The 20,528-nt window shown below is 40.4% G+C and overlaps 1 protein-coding gene and 1 long non-coding RNA gene across 2 annotated transcripts; one reads left to right on the top strand and one right to left on the bottom strand.

Annotated features, from left to right (window-relative positions):
• Positions 1–1,687: 1,687 nt before the first annotated feature.
• LOC309393993 lies at positions 1,688–3,007 on the bottom strand. The gene is made up of 2 exons (XR_014175674.1): positions 2,815–3,007; positions 1,688–2,720 (listed from the first exon to the last, which is right to left on the bottom strand). It is a non-coding gene; the product is annotated as an uncharacterized lncRNA (long non-coding RNA).
• A 159-nt stretch (positions 3,008–3,166) lies between these two features.
• AMN1 (antagonist of mitotic exit network 1 homolog) lies at positions 3,167–20,489 on the top strand. The gene is made up of 7 exons (XM_081956638.1): positions 3,167–3,359; positions 5,414–5,546; positions 6,993–7,137; positions 9,102–9,319; positions 14,464–14,520; positions 17,791–17,902; positions 19,718–20,489. The coding sequence occupies exons 1-7, from the start codon at positions 3,310–3,312 to the stop codon at positions 19,789–19,791; spliced, it is 789 nt and encodes a 262-aa protein (XP_081812764.1). The 5' UTR covers positions 3,167–3,309; the 3' UTR covers positions 19,792–20,489.
• Positions 20,490–20,528: the final 39 nt, after the last annotated feature.

Below are 20,528 nucleotides of genomic sequence, written 5' to 3'. Positions count from 1 at the left end.
GGGGTCAGAACACAAGGTATAACCATTATTACATTCACTTTTCAATGGTATTGCTGATTTAATACATTGTAGATACCAATTTATTTTTAGCTGTTCTTAAGTTTCCACGAACAAAGAAAATAAAGTTAAGTCTAACCTTGGGAGGACTGAGAATGTATCTAACGCAAATCTACTTTGATGTTTTTCCTTCTCAAATGTTTCTTTCACTTGGGCAATGTTCTTTTCTATGGCTATGTTGCAATTCTTGTGAAACAAGAGAACTGATAAGGGAATTTCGAAGAAGTGAGACATGAGAGGGATGAGTGCTTAGCAAGTTTGGGTGACAATAAGGGCTTGACTAACTTTAAACATTTAGGGGAGATAATAGATTATAGGTGGTCGGAAAGCCATGTGATAGAACTGGGCCTATCAACCAGGCCTGGCAAAGAAGAAGTGGCTGGTGATAGAAATGTGTAAAATATGCTGAGGTCTGTAACAGGGTGTGGATTTCGGTTGCTGTGCCAAACAGAAGTTCCACCAGCGTTTTGTAAGTAGCTTTTAATAAATGTTACTTCTGGTTGACCCAAGTATTGTGTGAATTTGTTATATACAGAGAGGCAAAAGACAACGGATAAAGTAGGGACCTATGGATTGTTCTCCTCCCCTCTTATTAATACTGATTGGAACCGGTGGGAGATAGAAAGAGAACCAACATAGCCCAGTGCCTCACACCCCTAACTCCAAGAGCTGATCCAGAAAGATACTAAGAACACACAAACACAGGCATGAACTGCAATTCTTACTAATTTAGTACATGCATACCACATAAACACACTTTCGCCTCTTGATTTTCAATTTTTTTTCCTCGCCGCTTGCTTAGGCTTGGAAGTTCTTTTTTAGAATTCTTGTACTTAATCAGATGGTAATAATCTCAACCAGTTTCGATGCTCTGTCCGCGAACTGCTCCAACACAAATCTTACAGTCTGTTGTCCCAGCTTTGTGACTGCCAAAAATGGCCATCGTCCCTGCTGCCATTCGGGAGAGCTTGCTTTGGACCTAACGAGGAAATTGCAAGTTCTTCCTGGTCAACAAAGTGCCTCTCCTTCCTTCACTGCCCCTACAAGGCAGCTATGACTCCATGGGTCTCCCAACAGCAGTTACCAGCTGGATTTCGCAAGGCACGGCTGAGTCCACTATTTTCCAGCTGTTCTCACCGCGACATCAACCAAAAGTCTCCCTTTGTTTTCTTCTATCTTATCTTCTACTGGGCCCTTTGATGCTGGAGGGAATGGGACTGAGTGCTTAGCAACACAGGTCAGAAGTGTAAACCAGAGCTGGGGTCAAAAGTGTAGCAGAGCACCCCATATGTTCCCGATGTGTGAACTCTGACAGGCAATGATATATGCAGCTTCTGAGGTATGCACAAGGCATTGGATTGCACAGAAAAACAAGATTTAGATTGATGGCAGAAACACACGTTTTACAGATGCCAAAAGTTTTACAAAGGCCAAATGCTTTATAGAGACCAAATGCAGGTTAAATTAATTCCACTACTAGCAGAAGCAATTCTTACAGAAGCAAATAGCAAGTTAACCTCCTCCTCCTCATTATTATTTCCCTTAACCTAGGTAATTCCATTATTATGTCCCTTCAGCATGATGCCTTGTGAGATTTAAAATTCTCAGTCTGAATCAACAGGAGACACTGTGAACAATATGAGAACTTTATTATTAGAACTTTTGCAAAAGCTGGCCTTCTATGCTCATGTGGGTAGAGTCACAGAAGAGCAATGATACATATGAATACAAGTTTTAAATCCAGTTTCAAAAAAATACCCACGCCATCAACGCCCCTTATCATTATTGGTCAGTTTACATCAGATAAGTATTGGCTGTACAATCCTAACAGCTAGTTTCCCAGACATGCTATCCCCCTGATAGTTGCTACATCTTGATCATTACAACACTATTAATTTGAGCATGGCAGCTGCTTTCCTGCCAATGGTAGTTTGGCCTGGCCTGGAATGTACTAATCAAATCAACAGCCTTGTTATTTCCTGAAACCTCATATTCTTACATAATTCCGAAGCTACTGTCCCAAAACTGGTGTCTTAACTTATATAGAGGATAAATATGGCGTTATTCTTCCTCTTTTCTTTACAGGAATAATTCTCATTTCTCTCATGCTCTCTGAGGGGTTGCATATTATGTAGATTGCTTAAGTTGCTAAAAATGTAAGAATCTAGCAAGGAACATTAGGAAACTGCCACAAGAAAAAGGAAGTGAGAGTCTGGGAAACTGCTGGCACATGCTGAATTAGTAATGTCTAGGCGAATTTTGACTAGAATTAGGTTAACTCTTTCCTTCTTTCAAGGGTGGTTAAATGAAGACCCAGATTGTTGGGGGCAATATGCTGACTTTGTAAATCGCTTAGAGGGTTGTAAAGCACTATGAAGCAATATATAAGTCTAAGTGTTATTTTTATAAATGAGCCAACAGGGAAGGTTGCTTCAATTGCCTGAAGATGAAAACCTACCATAAAACCTATCATAAAAGCCATAAACAGCTCTCTCTACATATCTTGCATTCTTCCTTCTGCGCAGTATTTCAATGAAAGTTAACTCACATCTATGATTATGGTCTCCCATTCACTAAAAGGGTCTGGGGAATTTTCCCCAACAAAGACAATTTGGCTGCCACATTCTGTAGCAGCTTCAGCTTCTAGATTAGGGGTATCCAAACTTGGGAACTTTAAGGCTTGTGGACTTCAACTCCAGCGGCTGGGGAATTCTGGGAGTTGAAGTCCACAAGTCTTAAAGTTCCCAAGTTTGGAACTTTGGGTCTCTTACCTGCTTAGGAGAACAGAACCTAAACAATCGCTTGTCCAAATATTATACTTTCTGTTAGTCCCCTCTCCAAACCCACTTTAAAACAAGCCTGTACACATACACGAGTTGCGACATAATCCAACGCCTTTGGGTTGCCGGGACGACGAAAACTGAAAGCAGCCCTCCCCCCTCTCCAACCCACCGGGGATCTCAGAGATCGTTCGACCGAGGCCGAATCCTTAGAATCCTTGAGGGAGTCTCGCGGCGCTCGACAACACTACATTACCCAAAGTGCTTTGCTGTCACCCAGAGACGCTCTGGGAATTCCAAGCGGTCCTCCGCCGGCCGGCCTGGCGGATGAGGTCCGCGGCCTTTGGAAGGGCTGGGAGGGGCTGAGGGTGCCCATATTCTGAGGGAATGAAGGAGCGACGGTTTCTGAGGCGGGTGCGGAGGCCCCGGCCTGGCCTGTGAGGAAAAGGAGGCGAGCGACCCAGGCTCCGCGATGAGTTGTCGCTACGGAGGCGGAGGGATGGTTAGCTCCCTCCTCGAACTGTAAGTGGCCGATCCTCTCCGAGCCTCCCGTCACCGAGGAGATTTCTCTCCCGAGCCTCGAACTCCCCTTCCCTCCTTCCTTTTTCATCCAGCCTCCTTCCGTCTCTCCCCTGGTTGTTCTGCGGTTTATTTCTTCGTTGCTCGGCTAAATAACGGGAGCAGCGCCCGCGGCCCCTCAGGAATCTTTATTATTATTATTATTATTATTATTAATAATAATAATAATATTACTACTAATATATTACTATGATTATTACTATCATCATCATCATCATCATGAATCTTAATATTTATTATTATTATCATCATCACCAGGAATCTTAATATATTATTATTATCATCATCACCAGGAATCTTAATATTTATTATTATTATCATCACCAGGAATCTTAATATATTATTATTATTATTATTATTATCATCATCATCAGGAATCTTAATATTTATTATTATTATCATAATCAGGAATCTTAATATTTATTATTATCATCATCATCATCATCATCATCATCATCACCACCACCACCACCAACATCATCATTATTACTATTTTAAACAAATAGTACAAACATTACATATACATCTGAATACAAATAAAGAAAGACAAAAGGAAAAGGGAAAAAAACCACATATTACAGTGTACCCCTACCCCCTGAAGACTCCTCCCCACCTTATATTTCTTAGATATACAATATATTCCAATTGTGCCCTCATAACCTCCAAAACAACAAATATTCTTGCATAGGTTTATTCCCTTTGCCTTCCACCAACACTGCTTTTATAAAATCGCCCCATATTTCATTATCATTATTTACTTTAATCATCCCTTTTTAAAGTTTAATTTCGGTTGTTAATTTACCATTTGTGGCCATACTCCAAATTCCATTATACCACTCATTTCTTTGAATATTATTTCGTCCCCAATATTTAGCCATCACTAATTTAGCTGCCATTATCGAATTTACAATAAATTCCTTTTTAATTTCATTTATATCCTGTTTTTTCCACCAGTAACAGTAATGCAATCCTGACATATCTAGATTTACATTCAACAGCGCTCTTAATATTTTAGGGGAGCGCTGGTAGTGTCAAAATCTGCAAGATGCATCCAGGTAGTATCATTTTTGTACATACCTGTGTCCTCCATCTCTCAGATTTCCTCCCTCCCCACCATCAAATTTTCTCTAAGGAAAACTGGGATACTCAAAAGAGTTTGCCACACTTTATTATTATTATTGCAAAATCCTAAAAGAAATGGTCAGAGGGGGAACTTTCTTTTTAAAAGAAAAAAGGAACTTCCTTTTTAAAAGGAAGATCTGGGAAACCACAGATTAACTGGTCTAACATCAAAACCTCTGGAGTTATCATTAAGCAATTGATACTTAAGAGTCTTGAGAATAATTTAAATATTAAGTTATCATGGGCTTATCTTGCACAAGTAACTTATCTCATATTTCAGTAAAATAAGTAACCACTACTGGTACATTGAGAGTTATCACTAAACCAATGAGAAATAAATATACTCCATATGGTTACCTGTAAGAGATTGAAACTGATAGCTTTGATTTAGATCACACATCATAAGCCATACTTGGCCTAATCATGGATTTTTGAATGAATTGCTATTCATTTGGTTCACACATGTTTCTTTCTGGTTTATTGCAAAATATAAAACTAATCACCTGTTACTGAGAAATCTCTAATACATGTGTGAATATCTTCAAAAGTCTTCAGAGCAGAGTTTGAAGTTTAGCAATTATGTAATTTATCTCACTATAATCCAATCAGCACCCATGCGCAGCATGTTTGTGACTAGAACATGTTTAAAATTATTGTATTTCATTTGTTCACATTCCTGTTTGTGACTACTATACTTTGTGCATGTCTATAATGAAGTACCCTAATAGTTTTTTTAATGCTTGTTTTTGTGCTTATCTTTATATTTATAAAAAAGCTATGTGTATTCCTGAATAAGACAGTATGATTTTATATCTGATACTGCAGCCATTACAAAATATTATCAACAAATAACTGTTTTACTTTTTCCTCCTCAGATGCCTTAATTGTTTAAGAAGAAACATATCCAAATATGGTGCAGATATTAAGTCTTTGCCTCCCAACATAAAAGATAAGCTGATTAAATCCTTGAGTATTGAAGGATCGATAACAGATGCAAATATTAGCATGGTAAGATTCCATTTAGATCATGGTCTTTGCTACTTTTTCAGCATTGTGACTTACAATGGAGGGTTCATCTGTAAAGTGATATGCAGAAGATGCTAAACATGAGAGATAAATTGTGGCTCTCTTGAAGGGTTTGAATTGCTATTAAACTTACCCTTGCTCATACTTTCGGGTGAAGAAGTAGATGTTATTGCTTGATATAAATGGAGTTGTTATAGAGCATGATTCTTGCTGGATGAAGGGACATATTAGAAAAGATACAGTATATGAAAGAACAATAAATGTGATGAGAAAAAGCCCAAAAGAAATATTTAGGTGGCTGATAGGTGAGGCAAATTGTTCTAAATTATTCTGTTTACAGGATGTCACATACCCCAGAATGCTTAAACTGAAAGCAGTGCACTAAGTCTCTTTAACCACTATTTTATGCCAAAATAGGTTGACATCTAATTGTTTAGCAATAGTATTCTGGACTGTATGAAAGGTATGTGTGTAACCAATGACAAATGAATCTTAGAAACTATATATATATATGCTGAGTTTTGTTGCCTCAGCATGAAGACCCTTTCAGACTCTTCTTTGAAGATTGTGTCTTCTACTGCAATGCTTGAGCAGTAAACTTCTTTGTTCTGCCAATGAAACAGAGTATGAAAACTGATACTTCTTCCACCCTGGGGATGATGAGAGTTGCAGTTCGGAAGCGTTTAAAATATGTGCTTGTATATTTTTAGTTTAGTATGCTGTGTGAATCTAGCTACTGTAGATGATTTGTAAATAATTTATAGCTTAGCATATTATGGGAATCTAGTAAATTGGGGATTATCTCTTGTTAAAACATGGACTAGAACAGTATATAAACTAGTTACATTTTTTAAAGTAAGTTGAATGACTTTTTACTTTCAGTGAGTGTTAAACTGTTGATGAATAGTTTTGATTAAAAAGCTAAGGTTTCAGCATCCTCCCATAGCATACTTTCTATTTCATCATCTTCAATAATTAAGGCCAATGGCTGGGATGGGTTTCACATAGTGCACTAATATTAAGTCCTGATTTGCTAAACCCCAAATGGCTGCATTGTATTAAAACCAAGGCCACAAAAATCATGTTGCAACATAGTATTATATGTGTCCCCTGTGGATGAGCTGTCTCAGGCCAGATATATACCTTCTTTGAAGAGTAGTTATCTAGAATTTATTAAATGTAAGTAATGACAGATAGGGCATGAAGTCCTAATTCCTAGAGAGTTTGCCTGCAATGAGTTCCAAAAGCCAAAGTGGGAGGCAGAAATATAGTTAAGTCATGGTCCAAAAGTCCAAACACGGGTCATCAGCAAGTCTAGGTTCTAAGGAATAGAATATACATTGATAACAGGCTTAAGACACCCATTTTGTTTTCCTTTATTTACATTTTTTAAAAGTAAAATCTGATTGAAATACTTTCCATTTGTAGGTTCTTCACCCTGCAGTGGAGGCACTGGATCTTCGAGACTGTGATATTTCAGACTGTGCCTTGCAACAGCTTTGTAACTGCAGGCATCTTAAAAAGATAAATGTAAATGTTTGGAAAAACAACAGGCTGACCATAACTTCTGAAGGTACACTTTCTGCACAATGGTTATTTAAAAGAGCACTGGGAGATACAAGTGATGTCTGTATGGGTTTTTTGTTATGTTCTATTTTAATTGATATGCCTTACAGATTGTTTTAATTAAGTAATTTAAGAAGCAAAGATAGGAACAGAAACTTTTTAAATAGAAGTTAGGAGATCCCATTATGAGTGCTAGATCATTTATGAGTACTAGGCACAGTGTATCTATACTGACCTATATTTTAATACAACTTAATTATGTACTTGGAAAGCATAGCCTACATTTTTCCAATAAAATGTTTCAATTTTTCTTACTTTGTTCTAAAAGGGCAGTCTGTACTGATAATAATGTATACATAAATATATTAAACCCTATTAGTATTTAAATCAGACTATCCATTCAGGAAATCTGAAACTAAAACTATAATAAACTAAGTAAGACTTATCAGTGAGAATGGCAGCAAATACATTTAATAAATAGATAAACAATCAGTACAATTTATTTAAAATATGTTTGTAATCACCTTAATACTCAGTCACAAAAATCAACAGTGATTTGATGACAAAGACAGAGATTTCAAATTGTTAATTTCTTAATAGTCTAAAGATTAATACCATAAGCATGCATTCTCAACCACACTATCACCCAAATCCTAAAAGAAACATTGTGATGTTGCTCTGGCATTTTGTGATATCACACACAAGAATGTAAGGGGCTAAATCTTCATTAGAATTATGTTTGTCCTTCTATTACAAGATCAAGGTATGTCTGGAAAAACCTGGTTATGAACATAGCTGCACTTAATAACAATTGAACAAACAACACAACACAAAAACTCTCACTTTAGAATTCAGAGGTTTATTAGAATTTAGAGCATAATAAACATAAAGTACTTACATTAATCACATTGCAATGAAAGTCAATCACCTCCCATTCTTCACTCTTTTTTATATACCTTAACTCCACAAAGGCATATGACTTTCAGGATTCTGCCACCTTGCCATAGCAATAGGGCTGTTGCTCATTTCTTCAGCCTAAATGTCACAAGTCCATCACACAGGTACCACTGACTTTTCATAAGTTAATCAGTGTTCTGTGTGCTGGGTCCACGACCTCCAATACGTTCACAGATACAACTATTCCTTGATTATAATATATGATACAATATGTTAAAGCAGGTTTTAATATTCCTTAAGTATTGCAGGTAATTTCACATTAATGCTGGACCTAGTCCAAGTTCCCTGAGATAACAGCAACCCAGAGAACTGGATCAGAGTCTGCATCAGTAGTACTTAGGTATGGGCCCCCTGTTTGCAAGCTTCCCGCAGATGAGGTTTTAAGATATTGAATGAAAGACTGCAAAGAAATATTTAAGCCATAAAATCCCCCTTTCCCCATCCTGCTCAGTGTAGCAATCCAAATAAAATGCCGGTAATCCCAGACAAATGTTGTCTAACTTCTGCTTAAGCAGATCCAGTGAAGAGGAAACTAGTACTTTTGGAATCCTGGAGTTCTGGGGAGCATGGTTTGAATAACAGCTCTACAGCAACACGCTGGGAGTACTCTAGGATTTCTTTCAAAGGTCTTTTCCAGTTATCTGCCTTATAATTCAGATGTAATACCTGAGAAATGAATGGGAAATTTGAAAAACAAATGAAGTTAACATACACACATATGAATCGTTGTGGACCCATTATCCTATGATGATAGATTTTTTTAATAAAGTATTGAAGAATGGTATACTGATAATGAACAGATGGTCCAATCTTGGTCCAATTACTCACTTAAGACACTTCCCAATTATTGGGTTATCATAAAGTTCAGAAAAGGAAATAATTAAAAATCAACAAAACAAAATCCTTTTTATTCATTATGCAAACTAAAACTCAATGAAATCAAACTTTTATGTTTAAATGGATGGTAATAGAATTCTATCTACAGGAGAATAACCTGCCTTCCATCTCCAACAGGAGTTGCAGCACTGGCCTTATCATGCCCCTGTCTGCGGGAAGCCTCCTTTAAGAGATGCAGCAACGTAACAGACAGTGGAATCCTTGCTCTTGCCCTCAACTGCCCCCTTTTACAAATAGTCAACATAGGTGGATGCTCCAACATCACAGACACATCTTTACAAGCCCTTGGACAGAACTGTAGATCCCTGCACAGTGTTGATTTCTCATCAACCCAAGTAAGAGTGAAAAGCATTATTACAATAGCATTTTTAATATATTTTTTATTTATATATATTTATATAAAATATAATATATTTTAAATATATTTTAAATAAATATACTTACAATATTTATATATTTTTCTTAACATATATAAGTATTTAGTAAGCAGTGTATTGTCTGAGTCATTTTATATATACATAATTCTAGTAACAATAATATTCTTTACTATATTATAGTATATATTTACTATATTATATAATAGTATCCTTCCAGTATTCTGTATCTTCTTTATCCTTTATCTTTAACGTTACCCTATCAATTTCCGCACAGTCTAGTATTTTTTTGATTATATTTTCATCTGTAGGAGTTTTCTCATTTTTCCAGTATTTTGCAAATACAATTCTTGCTGCTGTCAAAACATGCAATATTAAATATACATTCGGTTTCTCATAATTTTCTGGTAGTATACCCAGCAAAAATATTTCTGGCTTTAAATCAATGTTGTTTTTATCATTTTCTCTAACCATGTATGTATTTTCATCCAGATTTTTTTTTGCTTTTGAACATGTCCACCACATTTGATAGTACGAACCTGGTATCTGGTTGCATTTCCAACATTTGGTGGACATATCTTTAAACAACTTTGCTAGCCTTGCTTTGGTATCAGAACTGGGATTCTAAAATCAAGAGGGGTCAAATGGCTGTCTTAAGAATTGGAGATACAAGAGTCTAGACTGTTCTTTGTTTGGTTTTGGTAGGCATTAGATTCTGGGTTCTCAATGTGATGCCCAAGAAAAGGAATGTGCTCCATTGACATTTCAATTAAAGTCTGTGGAGGTTTAATGATAGGTATAATGCTGAGCGTGCTTTAAACATGAGTAAAATTATGAAAGTAAAAAGCAGGCAGCTAGCACTGTGACCCTGGAAAAGAGACAAAAAATAACAGAAACTAGATGGTTGTCTTTGTGTTGTGTGAAAGGAGGCGTTATATAGGCACAATACACTGTTTATGGTAATGCTAATATCTAAGGTAGGAAGATTTGTTTAGAAAAATGGAGGGATATTGTAATAAGGTCATCCCCTAAGTACTATCAGAGACAGTTTAATGGTAGAGGTCATAGTATGATTTGTTTTATTTTCTTTATTGTTTCTATGTAACAAGCCAAAGAGATATAACATGTAGCCTTTTCAATGCTCTGCATTGTTCCTTAGTAATCATTTCAATTGTTTCCAAACACTTTGGTTTCTTATTGAAGTGGGCAGAAATGAAACTCCCTGTCTAATATGACTCAATTCAATCAATTCAATTATCAATTTAAATTTATTAGCCGCTCCCTTTCCGAATAGGACTCGGGGCGGCGTACAATGGAGTAAAAAACATATAACATTTACATAAACCCATGACATACATAAATACAAAAACACACATGTACGGAGGAGGTTAACAGATACAATACATAGACAATTAAAAACCATTAAAATACCCTAATTATAAAACCCCATGTACAATCCAAATTCAAAATGTTAAAAACAGACAGTCAGGAGGGGTACGAGAAAATTACGGTTGAGCCAGGCCAGATAGTTGAAAGAGGTGGGTCTTCAGTTGTACACGGAAGGAGCGGAGATCGGAAGTAATCCTGATGTCACGAGGGAGGTCATTCCACAGGGCTGGGCCCATCACAGAGAAGGCTCTGCTCCTGGGTGTCGCCCCCCGGCACTGTTTGGCGGACGGCACCCGGAGAAGTCCCTCTCTGTGAGAGCGGATTGGTCGTAGGGATGTGTGGGGCAGGATGCGATCCTGCATGTAACTAGGCCCTGTGCCATGAAGCGCTTTAAAGATCATAATCAAGACCTTGAAACGCACTCGGTAGACCACAGGAAGCCAGTGCAGCTCGCGCAGGAGAGGTGTTACAGGGGAGAATCTAGTCCTCCCCATGATCACCTGCGCGGCCGCGTTCTGGACCAACTGTAGTCTCCGAGTGCATCTCAAAGGAAGCCCCATGTAGAGAGCATTGCAGTAGTCCAGGCGAGACGTCACCAGCGCATGGGTGACTGTGCGTAGGGCATCCCGGTCCAATAAGGGGCGCAATTGGCGCATCAGGCGAACCTGATGGAACGCCCCCCTTGCCACGGCTGTTACATGGTCATCCATGGACAGCCGGGCATCCAGGAGGACGCCCAAATTGCGCACCTGTTCCATAGGGGCTAATTGCACGCCCCCAATGGCCAGAGATGGAAGCACCTGGTTGAACCGGGGCGCCGGAAGCCACAGCCACTCCGTCTTGGAAGGGTTGAGTTTCAGTCGGTTGCCATCCATCCAGATCCGTACGGCCTCCAAACACCGGGACATCACTTCGATGGCCTCATTGGGGTGGTTCGGGGTGGAGATGTATAGCTGAGTGTCATCAGCATACAGATGATATCCCACCCCAAATCCACGGATGATCTCGCCCAGCGGTTTCATGTATGTGTTGAACAGGAGAGGCGAGAGTACCGAACCCTGTGGCACTCCACATGTGAGAGGCCTCCGGGTCGATCTCTGCTCCCCTGCCAACACACGTTGCGTCCGGTCAGTGAGGTAGGAGCCAAACCACCGTAAAACGGTGCCCCTGACTCCCAGCCCCTCCAGCCGGTGCAACAGGATACCATGGTCGATGGTATCGAAAGCCGCCGAGAGGTCTAATAGGACCAGGATAGAGGAACAACCCCTATCTCTGGCCCGCCAGAGATCATCCACCAATGCGACCAAGGCCGTCTCCGTGCTGTGCCCGGGTCGGAAGCCGGACTGGCGCGGGTCTAGATAATCATTTTCCTCCAGGTGGCGTGGGAACTGCTGTACCACCACACTCTCTACAACCTTCGCTAGAAAAGGAAGGTTGGAGACTGGACGGTAATTGACTAGGTCCGTCGGGTCCAGGGAAGGCTTCTTGAGCAGGGGTCTCACCACCGCCTCTTTCAAGGCGGCTGGTAGAGACCCCTCACCCAACGAAGTGTTCACTAGGACCAGGAGCCAGTCACGTGTAACCTCCCAGGATGCCAGTACAAGCCAGGAGGGACACGGGTCCAATAAACATGTGGTGGGTCGCAGACGTCCACGCAACCTGTCCAAATCCTCGATGGCAACCGAATCAAACTCCTCCCAAAGCGGACCCTCAAGACTCGCCACGGGCGTCTCTACTGAACCACTGAAGGGGGCCCATCCCATCCGGATTTGAGCGACTTTGTCATGTAGATATTTCCCAAACTCCTCTGCTCTACCCTGTAAAGGGGCTTCCCGCGGCCTCTCAAACAAGAGGGAGCGAGTCACCCGAAACAAGGCGGCAGGGCGGTTATCTGCAGACGCAATAAGGGCGGCGCAATGTTGACGTTTGGCCGCTCTTAATGCCACAAGGTACGTCCTCAAGTAGGCTCGTGCCTGTGCTCGGTCAGATTCGGAACGAGAGGATCTCCAACGACTCTCTAGGCGTCTCCTTTGGCGTTTCATCACCCTTAGCTCCTCGGTAAACCAGGGAGCCAGGGTGGTTCGTCGCCGCAGGAGAGGCCGCAAAGGCGCCACCCGGTCCAGGGCCCCGGTAGTCGCACTATTCCATGCGTCTACCAGGTCCTCCACTCGGGGGCGGGTCAAATCCACAGGAGGTGGCCCAAGCTCCGTCTGGAACCTATCTGGAACCTTTAAACTGCCATTTAAAGCAGCACATTGTTAAAAATCTCTGGGTGTTCAAAGTAGATGTGTCCTTTTGAAGTTAAAGTAGATCTGCTCATTGGACCTGCAAGCCATCCAACTGGTTTTGATGTTGCATATAAGTATCCACACTCCAAGACAGTAAGCAGAATGCAGGATAAAACTCACATTTGATTTTTGGATTCATACCTTAATTAAAATTAATTATTCAATTAATATATTGAAGCTAATATAACTGGTCCCCATGTATTTAATAAGTGCCGTCTGGCAAAACTGGATGAAGGCCATCTGGCCAGTCCCATCTAGGTTGCCAAAAAGTGTCCCAGCTCAATACTAGGTCATATTGCTCAGTATGTCCTTTACTCAGTAAAGGACATACTCAGTATGTCCTTTACCCAAATTGAATGTACTGAGGTGGAGATTGTAAAATAAGCTTCATTCTGCAGAAGAAAGCACAGGAAGATCTCTCTGAAAGCCTAAGACATCCCCCACCCCCACCCCCCCAAAAAAAACAACTGGTGGGGGTTTTGCAGCATTTTATTACAAGCTGCAGCATGCTTAATATCACAGGATCACAAGTTGTTTTCCTGTTCTTTTATAGTAATGTCTTTACCTTATTAGTGTAAATGAAGCAAACATCTGCCCTGCTTGAAGATAGGTTAACCACAAAATTACCATAACCGTCAATTCAGCAGTACCATAGCATATTTTGCACCAATGTACTTCCTGTTTAACAATATACTTCTTTTTTCAGCGATATATTTTTAGTTATAATATGTGCAAAGGTTTGCTGTTTATCCTTTATGCCTTGTCCCATAATGCACTGGGGATTACAGTTTAGCAAGCTAAAACTGAAACTAAATGTTTATTGATATTTGAGTCTTCCCTACCACATCTACCTCTTTCAATCTCTCTTCATATGGCTTTCCAATCCTGTATTCATCTTTATTCTCTGTTGCTGAACTTTTGGTGCTCAAAAGTGGACAAAGTGCCTCATTTTGTGATCTGACCCCAAAGCAGAGTAATATGGAATAATAATTTCACATGATTTGAAAAATAAAAATCTGTTGATTCAGCCTAAAATTGCACACATCTGCTTTACAGTCACATCATCCTTCCAAGATTTGTTCATTTTCTGTTTGCTATCAACCACAATTCCAAGATTTGTTTCTACAAGTGTTATTAAGGCAGGTATCCCTCATATCATACCTAAGCACTCCATCTTTGTACTCTAAGCTTCAAACTTGTTTAAATTTCAGAGGTTTTTTCCAAGCTTTTACTTACTGGTTTAGATAATAAAAGCTTTTACTTTCCTTTCTAATTAAAAAACCATTATTCTGGCCTTGTCATTTACTGTACTTCTGTTTTTAATGCAAGTTACTTTGAAAACACAGATTGTAGATAGATTTCCATTATTGGAAGAGAAGGAATAATATTTTGGCTTCTATTTGATAAAAGATCCTTTTTTCCATTTAGGTCACTGATGATGGTGTAATAGCACTTGTTAGTGGAATGTGTTCAAAAAATTTAAAGGTAACATTTGGATATGTTTAATTAAAGTTGCTATTAGCAAGTTACGTATGTGGGGGTGGGGGTGGAGAAAATTGCCACACCAACACAAAGATAATTTTTATCAAGATTCAAGGGTACTTTTTAAAATGACAGCTGTTGGGCAAACTCCACAGAGAAGTGTGCCAAAATTAATGTAACTGATATCACCTTTCATACATATTGCTTATATATTACATAAGATAAAATCTTGTTTATGTAAAATCTTAAAATGAGTATTATCGGCTACTAAACATGGTATGTTGTTTTTCAGCCCCTCCAGTTTCTGTTTCTTGTTCTTCATTCTGTTACCTCATTTTCTCCACCTTTCCTGAATTGGATATTGTGGCTTGTGGGATAAGGTGTCCAAAAGAGAATAGCACTCATTTGGGATAGTGGAGAACAGATTCATACAGTTGCATGAGCTGCAGTCTACAAGATCTTTTTTGAAATACAAATGCACTACTGCAAGAGACTAAACCATAGATAGAAACAAATCCCTACTACCGTGTTTCCCTGAAAATAAGACAGGGTCTTATTTTATTTTGACCCACGAAATATGGCCTTGGTCTTATTATCGGCGGTGGGATGGGGTCTTATTTGCACCGGCCGAGCGACTGGCCGGCACTGCTCTGATGTGTCCTGTTACCGCCCTGCGTCGGGTTGGGCTTTCTTTGCGAGGGGGACAATCTGGGGGGAGAGAGAGTTAGGAAGCCTGGGTTGGCGTGGGGCAGTTTCTCCAGTGAAGCGTCTGGTTCATTCCCAGGGGTGAGCGTTTTGCCTCCTCTATGCCCCGGCTTGGAAGCTGCAGAGGAAGCCTGCCATGCCGGGCAAGGGTGGAGAAGGGACGATAAGAGAAGCCATGTCTCACTCCACACGTCTCACTTCTCCTCCACCCCACCTGCCACCCCTCTCGCTAAAGAGACGGTGGGGAAGGGAAGCAGACTGGATTCTGTTAGCATTGGGGTGGGGTGGGAGGAGTTGGGCTGCGAGAGACCCGTCCTACCCAAGAGTTGCAGCTCCGTCGTGTTTCTCGCTGTTTTGTCCAGGGAAGCACCCTGAAAAAAAAATCTCGCCAGTTCAACTTCCCTGGACAAAACAGCGAGGAACACGATGGAGCTGCAAGTCTCGGGCAGGACGCATGTCTCGCAGCCCAACTCCTCCCACCCCGTCCCAATGCTAACAGAATCCAGGCTGCTTCCTTTCCCCACCATCTTTTTAGCGAGACGGGTGGCAGGTGGGGTGGGGGAGAAGCGAGAGGTGTGGAGCGAGACGTGGCTCCTCTTGCTGTCACTTCTCCCCTCCTCACTGGGCATAGCAGGCTTCCTCTGCAGCTTCTAAGCCAGGGCAGAGAAATGACGAAGGGTGAAACGTTCAGCCCTGGGGATGAATCAGATGCTTCACTGGAGAAACAGACCCACGCCAGCCCAGGCTTCCTAAATCTCTTGCTCCCCAGATTGTCTGCCTTGCAAAGAAAACCCAACCCGATGCAAACGCCACCTCCAGCCACCTCTTCATCCTGGTGAAACTACGTTTTGAAAGGATGATCTGCAGGGGGGGGATTTCCTGCACATTGGCAGCGGTGTCTCCTCACAGGGCTTCTCCCGATGTCCCAGGTGCGAAGCAACATCCCGTAAAGGAAGGCATGGAAATCCATACAACTGGGGATGTCAGAAGAAGCCTTGTGAGAAGACGCTGCTGCCAATGTGCAGGAAATCTCCTCCCCCTCCCCCTTCAGATAGTCTTGTGGGCTGGCCGGAGAAGTCTTCAATGAACTTCGCTCTGTCTGTGTCTCTGCAGGCAGCAGTGTCGGCAGCATCTCCTCGCAGGTCTCATTCTTCCCTCTGTTTGGCCGATTCTCATATATTTTCAAGCAAAACACTGCCAAGAGAGGGAAGTATCTCTTCTCCCTTCCTTGCCAAACTTTGCGTGTAGACGTAATGTTTCACAAAGCTCCTTAATCCGTGGCTGCTGGCTCCCTTGCTTTGTGTTTTTTATACACATATCGACACACCCACCCTTCCCTTCCTGGGAATGCCGTTTCCCACTCCCAAGATTCCGTTTCCAAGGAAAGAAGAGCGCTGGGGCCGCACTGGACATTCCCCCCTGCCCTGACTCCTGTCAGCCTCAACTTTGCTCCTGAAACCCTGCGGGCCACTTCTCTGCTTGAGCTCAGCCGAAAGGGGGGGGGGGCTGAGAGCAAGGGCGAGATGAAGCTGATTGCTTCCCCTTTGCCTCCTCTCCCAAAAGCAGTCTCGGGCACAGTCACTTTTGCAGCAGGAGACTCAAGCCGGCCTTCTGAAGGGTACTGTAGCGGCAGCTATCCACAATTTTTTTATCCTTATTTTGTCCCGATCCACCTGGCTCACTGGGCCATGAGGGTTGGCACGAAATAATGATAAAAACATTGTGGATAACTGCTGCTACAGTACCCTTCGGAAGGCCGGTGCGAGGCGCGTAGGGTGCCTCACTTGGCCTCCTGCTGCTTTTGTGGCCGTAATTGATGGCAAAAGCAGCCGCACCTGCTGGAGGCCATGGCCTGAGCAGCACCCACAAATCAGCTGTTTTTTGAATGGCAGCCGGATCAGCTCAACTGATCCGATTAAGGAGCCGAGAAGCGCTGAGGTGACCAGGGAAGGGAAGGGCTTCCTCCTGTACTTGCCACGGCACCCTTTCACTAGCCTTATTTTTGGGGGGAGGGCATATATTTACACCCACCTCAAAAGCCAGGCAAAAACCAGGCCTGGGCTTATTAGCAGGACATGTCGTATTTTTGGGGAAACACGGTAAAGCAATCAAAGCTGTTTGTAAAATCAGTTTTCCCAGGTTTCAAAAATTCAGCCAGCCCAAAAGTATATCTTATCACTACTTTCTGAATCTAAAATTAAGGTAGAGGTGAGATTTTTCTCGTAACTCGTGCTGCTTTCTTCATGTCATGATATACTTAATATATTACTGAAATACAGAAAAAAGAATACCTTTATCACCTTTGTTTTTATTTTTGTTTTGGAAGTAATGAACAGATATATTATTAGGAAGAAACTGGTAAATTTCAATGTACTCTTGCATATGAGATTCAAATTACTCCAGAGTAATTTATTAGGAATACCCATGGCTTTATGAAATTATTTGAGGCATTAGTCTCTTCTGTAATTTCTCTTCTTAATACCCTTATTGTTTCAACATATTTTGCAAAATAGAGACTTTATTGAATGAATGATAACTACTAATGGCATTATTCTTTATCCTTAATAGGAGATCCATATGGAACATTGTGTTAATTTGACGGATATAGCTGTGGAAGCTGTTCTCACATATTGCCCTATGATATATATTCTGTTGTTTCATGGATGCCCACTCATAACAGGTGACTTGAAATCTTGACTAGAGTAGATTTTCCTAGATGTTCACTGAAAACCACATCAAGTGGCATCAAAATTGCATGCATCATGAACATTAGCTGCAGAATATCATCATGTGCATTACATAACTTGGCTTTGAAAGAAAACATTTCTAACTTCTTTAAACAATATATTTAAAAATGGAAGTCAGTAAAGCAGGACGAAGCATTAAATGCAAAATATCCTTAGTATTTTAGAACTACTATTACGCTATCTAAAAGCCAGAGTGAGGTTAAAACAAGAGCCCTATGATTATAAAACCAGTTTCCAAGAATAGGAAATCCCTAGTTAATCTCTTTAAATATTTAAAGATATTAACAGACTCATACTTAAAAGATATTAACAAAAGTCAGAGCTTTGCTGAGCTTTCAAAGGAAAATTTGCAAAAAGCAACCCACCTTAGAAGGAATAAGGGAAAGTTGGAAAAGGCATCACACAAGCCAAGACTTATTGTCTTTTGCATACACTCTAATTATAATTTGGTGGTATGTTTAAATATCGCCATGAAGAGTATTTTCTAGAGATATTGGTGCTAATTCATTGGCAGGAGATATAATTATTACATTTATTTATTTTACTTTATAACCCACCTTTTGTACAGTAGCTCAAAGCAATGTACATACTGCTCCTTCCTCCTAATTTTCCCCACAACAACCCTGTGAGGGAGGTTGGGCTGAGAGAGAACAAATGATCCACTTCCCACTCTGAGCTGCCATGGCTAAGGGTGGAACTAGAATCTGAGATAGCCCATTAAGTACTATATCACACTGATTCTCTTATTTTATTATCTGATATTTATCTTTAGTTACCTTACTACTGGCTGCTATTGCAGTTTTAACATGCAAACAAGTAAGAAACAAGATTGGTCTCCGTTTCCAATAGTTGTTTCTTTGATTTCCATGGATGAGGATGTAATATAATCATTAGCATTTATATAGTGAAAGGACCTACTGTAGAAATTAATTTAAGAATGTAATAATAGGGACAGATTATTTCGTGAAACAAAAATGTGTCATAAAAAACTGTTTTGTGAGGTTCTCCATGTCAGGAATGATCTAAGTTAGTGTTTTTCAACATGGCTGGCTGGGGAATTCTAGGAGTTGAAGTCCATCCATCTTCAAGTGGCCAAGGTTGAAAAACATTGATCTAAGCTGTGATTTCTAAAGGTTTGAACAACACAACTAGGAATTACATCTTGACTTTAAGTTCAGATATGAAAACTATTTTAAAGAGTTGATGGTCTGAGTTCAGGAAAAGATGGCATAGAATTTACTGTCCACTCTTGCTTCAAAGTTTGTGCATTCTCTATTATCCTTTCACCATTGTAGCACTTTGGCCTTTTTTCACACCTTCTAGAACATGAGTGTCAAACTCGCCACGTCATGTTGCTGTGACATTTTTTGCATTCGTTGAGCTGGGGTGGGCGTGGTCTGCACATCAGGCCCGCTGGCCGCCAGTTTGACACCCCTGTTCTAGAACTATTCATTGAAAATTAAAGCTTGTTTTCATTCTTTGAATTCCTGCTCTGGGGAACTCCTGCCATTAAGAAAGCCATAACATGCTTGTAAAATATGGAGATGAACACTTTGTAAAATCCAGCAAAATATCTAGTAAATATAATAAACCAACATATTGAAGTGGATTTTGGTTATTTACACACTGGTCTGGTAGGAAAATAGCTTGAAGCCCCTTCCTTCCCACTACTGTTTGTTTAATCTTGTTCCCTGTCATAAACATTTCCTTAACTTTAAAAACAAAAACTAAATATACTTTATTTGCAGATCGCTCCCGAGAAGCACTGGAGCAGCTGGTTGGACCCAAAAAGTTCAAGCAGGTTTCATGGACTGTTTATTGATTTTTGTTTGAAATCACAAGGCATTACTTCTTTAATTTTCACACACACACACACACACACACAAAAGGACCATTTCTGTGAGTCTTCTGATTAATCTGTACATTTGCTGTTGATACTGTAGTCTCAAGTTGGAGAAGAGCAAACATGCTGCTCATGTTTCTTTTTCTCCAAGTTAGTGTTCTGTAGTTATCAGTGTTTTGCATTTTTGTGTTCATGGAAGTTCATGAAGATGGATTTAGGGCTCTGCTTCTTTTAAAAAAAAAAAACCATGACACTTTTACCAATAAAGGACCAATAGTAAATAAGGAAATGCAAAAAGCAGAGAGAACACCAGTAAGCTAATGGAGCAAATGTCATGGAAGCATCTTCTTGTGCTGCCTGTTCTGCTGTCATTTAGGTGGAGACCAGTTCTATTTCTAGTTGTCTCTTGTAACAGGAGCCATGATTTGTTTGTATCTGAATAAAACCTCCAAGTTGTACAGTGCATGAATTTCATTTAATTCTATTAATAACCAGGCATAGAATGTGTTTGTAGAACTCAACATTGTTGTTTTCAAGGCAAAAAGCTAATGTGGGGCTTTGCTGATACTGGAGAACGGGATGCCATATATTCCATTCTAATTAAGGAGTTTTTATTTATTTGGTTTGTAACCCCTTCCTTCTTCTCAACTACCTATTAAAGGCAACATAGTAACATTCACTGTAGCTTTATTTTTGAAATCTTTTGCCAAAATAAA

Source organism: Natrix helvetica (genome assembly GCF_964273705.1).
Source record: "Natrix helvetica genome assembly, chromosome: 6".
In the NCBI taxonomy this organism is placed as follows: domain Eukaryota; kingdom Metazoa; phylum Chordata; class Lepidosauria; order Squamata; family Natricidae; genus Natrix; species Natrix helvetica.
The sequence above is the reverse complement of the archived record's forward strand: the minus strand, read 5'-3'. Positions and strand labels throughout refer to the sequence as shown.

Coding starts and splice junctions, on each gene's coding strand:
- AMN1 (XM_081956638.1), top strand. CDS start 3,310: ATGAGTTGTCGCTACGGAGGCGGAGGGATGGTTAGCTCCCTCCTCGAA. Junction 3,360..5,413: donor GTTAGCTCCCTCCTCGAACT/GTAAGTGGCCGA, acceptor TTTCCTCCTCAG/ATGCCTTAATTGTTTAAGAA. Junction 5,547..6,992: donor CAGATGCAAATATTAGCATG/GTAAGATTCCAT, acceptor TTCCATTTGTAG/GTTCTTCACCCTGCAGTGGA.